Source organism: Hyaena hyaena, unplaced genomic scaffold (assembly GCF_003009895.1).
Source record: "Hyaena hyaena isolate Hyena2069 unplaced genomic scaffold, ASM300989v1 scaffold_1778, whole genome shotgun sequence".
NCBI classification, from domain to species: domain Eukaryota; kingdom Metazoa; phylum Chordata; class Mammalia; order Carnivora; family Hyaenidae; genus Hyaena; species Hyaena hyaena.
The window spans coordinates 199,905-207,905 of NW_024082371.1; the positions used below are offsets into that span (position 1 = coordinate 199,905).

At 40.7% G+C, this 8,001-nt stretch overlaps 1 protein-coding gene across 1 annotated transcript; it reads left to right on the forward strand.

Annotated features, from left to right (window-relative positions):
• Nucleotides 1–6,365: 6,365 nt before the first annotated feature.
• LOC120226540 (olfactory receptor 7A17-like) lies at nucleotides 6,366–7,388 on the forward strand. Its single transcript, XM_039224721.1, has one exon. It carries the CDS (start codon nucleotides 6,375–6,377, stop codon nucleotides 7,386–7,388), a length of 1,014 nt encoding a protein of 337 aa, XP_039080652.1. The 5' UTR covers nucleotides 6,366–6,374.
• Nucleotides 7,389–8,001: the final 613 nt, after the last annotated feature.

Here is an 8,001-nt window from a genome sequence, read left to right on the forward strand (position 1 = left end):
TACCAGCCTTCGTGTACAAGGCTTGTAGCACAGCTGTCCTCACCCATTCCTTTTTGTTTTTTTTTAATGTTTTTTATTTATTTCTGAGAGAGAGAGACAGCATGAACAGGGAAGGGTCAGAGAGAGAGGAAGACACAGAATATGAAACAGGCTACAGGCTCCAATCTAGCTGTCAGCTCAGAGCCCGACATGGGGCTCGAACCCATGAACCATGAGATCATGACCTGAGTTGAAGTCAGACACTTAACCGACTGAGCCACCCAGGCGCCCCTGTCCCCACCTATTCCTGACTCCCCATGTCCTATGCATGGTGGGACTCCCATGCTCTCACTGACAGATCCTTTTATCTGTCTTCCTGTGATCCTTTGGAGTCCTGAAGCAATCAAATCAGCTCTGTCCTCTAGGCTGATTATACTCCTTTCATATCTGAAAAATGTGCCCTAAATCAGATCTTTCATTTTGTATGCCATACACACACACACACACACACATCACCGTCACCACCATAGCTGTTAATCACCACCACCGACAACACATACTCGGAATCAAAGCAAGTATCTCCCATTCTTTGCTGGAATCAGCAGCATGTCTGCCTCCCATCAGAAGCCTGCAGTTATCGTAACTCCCAATTCACAATCAGACTCATTAATGTCGCAGTCAGGTGGAGAGCCTTTTTAGTGCAGGCTGATACCTTTTAATTGAATCACCAGTAATAATCTATATGCTTCTGTGATGGTTAATATTGGTCAGTTCTGGGTCTGTCTGTGAGGGTGTTTGTGGATGGTATTAACATTTGGACCACTAGACTGAAGCAGATTGCCCTCTCTGGTGGGGGTCTGGGGGGGCCTCAATAGATCAGTTGATGGCCTGAATAGAACAAAAAGGCTGAGTAAGAGATCATTCCTTCTTACTGACTGCTTCCAGACAGGAATCGAAACGTCAGCTCTTCCCAGAACTCACACCTGCCCGGCTGCAGACTGGAACCACATCGTCAGCTCTCCTGGCTCTCAGCCTTCGGACTCAAACCGTAACTGCAGCTTGGCCCTCCTGGGCCTCTGGCTCGCAGGTCTGTTGGTTTTGTTTCCTGGAGAATCCTGACTTATTATACAGTTTCTTCCTTTCGTTTCATCTCTAAATTTTTGTTTCTTTTACTCCTGAGTTCCCTTTTCTTCCCTCTTCCAAGCGCCATTCCCTCTCTCGACCTGGCATAATGGCTCATGCTAAGTTATCTTTTATATAGGAATTGCTGTGTTCCTGACTTGCCCAGGGACACAGGAAGAAGGAAGGGGCCATCCTGAAATCTGTTCATGTATTTGAACAGATTTATTTATTTCTCCATAAACATTTTTATAGGGGTGCCTGGTGGCTCAGTTGGTTAAGTGTCTGACTTCCGGTCAGGTCATGATCTCACGGTTCTTGAGTTCGAACCCACATCGGGTTCTGTGCTGACAGCTCAGACCCTGGAGACTGCTTCAGTTTTTGGGTCTCCCTCTCTCTCTGCCCCTCCCTGGCTTGTGTTCTGTCTCTCTCTCAAAAATGAATAAACATTTAAAAAAAATTTTATGACCACAATATGCTCATTGTGGAAAATTAAGAAAATATAGAAAAAGAAAAAAAAAAGAAAGAAAAAAGGTACCTATACTCACACCTCTCAAATATAAGCAATGTGGACACTCTGGTGAATTTCTTTCCCATCCCAGTTTATCTCCAGATTGTCATTGCTCTACATGAATGGTTTTCTAGTCTTCCTGTTCCAATCTTTTTTTCTACATAACACTACAATGTGGACAGTATGTCATGTTAGTCAAGGTTTTTCAACCACTCTTTTAGGTTCGAAAGTGTCCACTACTATAAACATGATATTCTAACAATAATACTTCAACAATAGACTCTAACAGTAACAGTAATTCTCTGAAAATATTACACTCCAACAGAAATACTCAAATGCCAATATTATTTTTTATTAATTTTTTAAAAAATTTACATCCAAGTTAGTTAGCATATAGTGGAACAATGATTTCAAGAGTAGATTCTTTAATGCCCCTTACCCATCTATCCCATCCCCCCTCCCACAACCTCTCCAGTAACCCTTTGTTTGTTCTTCATAGTTAAGAGTCTCTTATGGGGGCACCTGGGTGGCTCAGTCAGGTAAGCGTCTGACTTCGGCTCAGGTCATGATCTCGCAGTTTGTGGGTTTAAGCCCCACATCGGGTTCTGTCCTGGCAGCTCAGGGCCTGGAGCCTGTTTCAGATTCTGTGTCTCCCTCTCTCTCTGCCCCTACCCCGCTCATGCTCTGTCTCTCTCTGTCTCAAAAATAAATAAGCTATAATTTTTTTTTTAAGAGTCTCTTATGTTTTTGTCTCCCTGCCTGTTTTTATATTACTTTTGCTTCCCTTCCCTTGGGTTCATCTGTTTTGTATCTTAAAGTCTTCATAGGAGTGAAGTCATACATTTGTCTTTCTTTGACTAATTTTGCTTAGCATGATACCCTCTACTTCATTCCATGTAGCTGCAAAAGGCAAGATTTCATTCTTTTTGATTGCTAAGTAATACTCCATTGTATATATATACCATTTCTTCTTTATCCATTCATCCATCGATAAACATTTAGGCTCTTTCCATGCTTTGGCTATTGCTGATGGCGCTGCTATAAACATTGGGGTGTGTGTATCCCTTTGAAACAGCACACCTGTGTCCCTTGGATAAATATCTACTGCTATTGCTGGGTCATAGGGTAGTTCGACTTTTAATTTTTTGAGGAACCTCCATACTGTTTTCCAGAGTGGCTGCACCAGTTTGCGTTCACACCAGCGGTGCAAAAGAGATGCTGTTTCTCCACATTCGTCCCAGCATCTGTTGCAGCCTGAGTTGTTGATGTTAACCATTGTGACAGGTGTGAGGTAGTATTTCATTGTGGATTTGATTTGTATTTCCCTGATGATGAATGACATTGAGCATCATTTCATGTATCTGTTGGCCATCTGGATGTCGTCTTTGGAGAAGTGTCTGTTCATGTTTTTTGCCCATTTCTTCATTGGATTATTTGTTTTTTGGGTGTTGAGTTTGATAAGTTCTTTATATATTTTGGATACCAACCCTTTATCTGATATGTCGTTTGCAACCATCTTTTCCCATTCTGTTGGTTGCCTTTTAATTTTGCTGATTGTTTCCTTTGCTGTGTAGAAGCTTTTTATTTTGGAGATTTGTGATTACTAATTCAATTTCTTTACTGGTTATGGGTCTGTTCAAATTTTCTATTTCTTCCTATTTCAGTTTTGGTAGTTTATATGTTTCTAGGAAATTTTCCATTTCTTCCAGATTGTCAATTTTATTGGCATATAATTGCTCAAATTATTATCTTATTATTGTTTGTATTTCTGGTGTGTTGGTCATGATCTCTCCTCTTTCATTCTTGATTTTATTTATTTGGGTCCTGTCCTTTTTCTTTTTGATCAAACTGGCTAGTGGTTTATCAATTTTGTTAATTCTTTCAAGGAACCAGCATCTGGTTTCAATGATCTGTTCTACTGTTTTGTTTTGGTTTGGTTTGGTTTGATTTCGATAGCATTGATTTCTGCTCTAATCTTTATTATTTCCTGTCTTTTGCTGTTTTGGGGTTTTGTTTGCTTTTCTTTTTCCAGCTCTTTAAGGGGTAATGTTAAGTTGTATATCTGAGACCTTTCTTCCTTCTTTTTTAAAAAATTTTTTTAATCTTTATTTATTTTTGAGAGTAAGACAGAGAGACACAGAATATGAGCAGGGGAGAGGTAGACACAGAACCTGAAACAGGCTCCAGGCTCCAAGCTGTCAGCACAGAGCCTGATACCAGGCTCAAACCCACGAACCATGAAGTCACGATCTGAGCTGAAATCGGACACCGACTGAGCCACCTAGGTGCTCCCAACTTTCTTCCTTCTTTAGGAAGGCCTGGATTGCTATATACTTCCTTCTTATGACTGTCTTTGCTGCATCCCAGAGGTTTTGGATTGTGGTGCTATTATTTTCATTGGCTTCTATGTACTTTTTAGTTTCCTCTTTAACTTCTTGGTTAGCCCATTCATTCTTTAGTGGAATGTTCTTTAGTCTCCAAGTATTTGTTATCTTTCCAAATTTTTTCTTGTGGTTGATTTTGAGTTTCATATAGCATTGTGGTCTGAAAATATGAATGGTATGCTCTCAATCTTTTTGTATTTGTTGAGGGCTAATTTGTGTCCCAGTATATTATCTATTCTGGAGAACGTTCCATGTGCACTGGAGAATCATGTATACTCTGCTGCTTTAGGATGAAATGTTCTGAGTGTATCTGTTAAATCCATGTGGTCCAGTGTGTCATTCAAAGCAATTGTTTCCTTGTTGATTTTCTGTTTAGATGATCTGTGTATTCCTGTAAGTGTGGTGTTGAGGTCCCCTATTATGGTATTATTTTCAGTGAGTTTCTTCATGTTTAATGTTAATATTCTAAATAGTGTGACTGAATAGGATACTCTACGGTGATTCTAAAAGTACCATGAACAGCAATGTTTTCAACAGTCTCATACTTAAGTCTTTTTTTAGGCCAATATGACCTATTTGTTTCTTCTTACTGTTTTCTTACTGCTTTTAAAAGTTAATACATTAGGGGCATCTGGGTGGCTTAGTTAGTTGAGTGCCCGACTCTAGATTTTGGCTCAGGTCATGAACTCATGGTCTCTGGGATTGAGCACCTCCTTCCCACATTGGGCTACATATTGGGTGTGGAGCCTGCTTAAGATTCCCTCTCTCTCCCTCTGTCCCTTCCTCACTCATGCACATTATCTCTCTAATGTATAAAAATAAAAATAAAAGCTAATATATAAAACTGCACCTCTATGATTCCTTATAAATTATAAATGTTCCCCCTTTCCGACTTTAATTTGCCTTTTAATGTTGTTTGGTATTATTGATAAACACATAATTATTGCATGTACTTTATTTTTATGTTTTAAACATTTTTAAAGTTTTTTTAAGTTTATTTATCTTGAGGGGGGTGGGCATAGAGAGCGGCAGAGAGAGAGAGAGAAAGAGTGAGAGAAGACACAGAGAGAGAGAGAGAGAGAGGGACTCCTAAGCAGGCTCTGCACTGTCAGCACAGAGCCCGATGTGAGGCTTGAACTCACCAACGCTGAGATCATGATCTGCGCCAAAGCGTTGGATGCTTAACTGACTGAGCCACCCAAGTGCCACTGTAAGTACTTTAAACAATTGATCCAATTCTTTGTAATTTCTTTCATTGTTCTTCGCTTAGGAACTTTGGACACTTTTTCTTAAATGAATATAAAATTGAAGACAACTGCCCCTGAATTTAGAAATTCCCTCCTGTTGCAGAGACCTAATATTCAAACAGAAACCAGGCTTACTTCTTTTTTAAACAAAGTGCAAAAGAAAAAAAAAAAACTCTCATTCTCTTTATGTTCAGTTGACAAGCCTTCATGATAGATGGTATCTTTGTTCTGAAAGAATTTTATGGTAGAGATTTGCCTCTACAGTACCCTGCAAATTTCTTCTGTCACTCATTTGACCAATATAGAGTGAACACCAGGTACTTGCTAAGTACTTGGGGGTATGAAATGAAAATGAAATAGAAAAGGCAAAGTCGTCCTAACCTAAAGAAATAGAAAGAACTACAGTCCAAACATGCAGGGTGTAATTAGAATGTATGGTCTGATTTAGTCTTTGGGATTGAACCATATTATGGTAACTTGATCATTACGATGGTGACAGAGGGACAGATTGGGACAGCAATGGAGACGTTAGTATAATTGTGAAAGAATTATCTATAAAAGTCTTTGCACAGCCTCCTTCTCTGAGTCAAACTTCAGATGAGAATGTTCTGTTTCCAGATACTGGTAAGATACTGGACAGATACTGGTAAATGGCATGAGAGCAAAAATATTAAATTGTGCAACTCCTTATGATCTCCCTCTTCTCTCTGTTTACCTGGACTTGAAGACACCACAGCTACAGGGCAGAAAGGAGATGCTCATGAGGCTGATGGTCCTTTCACAGGAACTACACAGCTGAGGTAGAACCATGAGTTGGGGATGGTGCAGAGGAGCATGCCCCCTTCTCCCACCACCGCATGTGGTGTGGTACATTAATTTTAATGATGTGATCCTAGGGGCACTTGGCTGGTTAGGTTGGTAGAGCATCCAACTCTTGATCTCAGAATTGTGAGTTCAAGCCCCACATTGGGTATAGAGATACTTAAAAATAATTTTTAAAAAATAATTAAGAGGTGGTCCCAGTAGTAGTGGTAGAAGCAGGGAAGAGAAGGTATTATTGAGGAGAATTTGGTCAACTAAAGAAATCACGACTCTTAGGTAAGACACAAGACTTCATGAGTGAACAAGTTTAAAATGTATGGTGCAATCTTGTCTTGTCACTGTTTTAACATTATTCTTGCCTCTTTCCAGGCAATTTCCATAACTCATATGGAAGTAGGGAACCAAACAGCTGTTTCAAAATTCATCCTTCTGGGACTTTCGGAAGATACAAACCTGAAGCCCCTCCTCTTTGGGCTATTCCTCTACATGTACCTGGTCTGTGCTTTAGGAAATCTGCTCATCGTCCTGGCCATCAGCTCTGACTCCCACCTCCACACACCCATGTACTTCTTCCTCTCCAATCTGTCCCTCACTGACATCTGTTTCACCTCCACCACTGTCCTCAAGATGTTAGTGAACATCCAGACACAGAGCAACACCATCACATATGAAGGCTGCCTTACTCAAATGTGTTTTTTCATGATTTTTGCTGGACTAGATAATTTGCTACTGACCGTAATGGCCTATGATCGGTTTGTGGCCATCTGTCACCCCCTGCACTACACAGTTATCATGAACCCTCGGCTCTGTGGTCTCTTGCTTCTGCTTTGTTGGTTAATCTGCCTGACCTATTCTTTGTTGCAAAGTTTGATGGTTTTGAGGGTGGCCTTCTGCAAAGAGACAGAAATTCCTCACTTCTTCTGTGAACTTGCTCAGATCCTCAAGCTTGCCTGTTCTGACACCTTTGTCAATGACATCCTGCTGTATTTTGTAACTGGCCTGCTGGGTGTTATTCCCCTGACTGGAATCCTTTTCTCTTATTCTAGAATTATCTCCTGCATAATGGGCATTTCTTCAGCTGTGGGGAAGTACAAAGCCTTTTCCACCTGTGGGTCTCACCTCTTGGTGGTCTCCTTGTTCTATGGTGCAGGCCTTGGGGTCTACCTCACTTCCGGAACAGCCCATCCCTCCAGAAAGGGCTCAATAGCCTCAGTGATGTACACAGTGGTCACCCCCACGCTGAACCCCTTCATCTACAGCTTAAGGAACAGGGATATGAAAAGAGCTCTAAGTAGACTTTTCAGGAGAGGGGCTTACTTTCAGTGAGATAACCAAAGTTAAGGACAGACAACAGAGATCCAAAGTGCTGATATTTTTGAATATGTAATCTGAAGACAGAACATAAATACTATTCTGTTTACTAGAGAAAAACATTCCTAAACACAGACTTGAAGTAGCACACCAAAAGGCTCGCCATACATCTAAGAAAAAGAATGGTCAACCAATAACTAAACTTATCATGAAAAAAATTATTTCAAGGACACAGACTCCTGTAAGCATCAAGGGAGAAGGCAAGTTAAGGAGTGCATTGAGAAGATGGGGGACAGGAGTGGCAAGTGGCAAACTCACATTTGATTTTCTCAGTTATGTTCTAGCTTCTAGCACCATGAATGCTGGACCATTGTTTCCCTGGTCTCAGTATGGAAATCACTAGGTATCATACGGACTTCCCTCACACCATAAAATCTTACTTACTTACTGAATCTTGCTTGGGTGGTGCCCATTGACCTATACTGAGATTGTTAATAAGAAACTTCTTCAGGAAACTCACTGTAGTGTCTACTTTAAGTGAAAGAAAATCCTGGTCTACTTGTAGTCTTCCTTGCCTGGTGCACACTTTGCCAAATCTTCACGCACCTGGCTCCCTCTCACAGTCCAG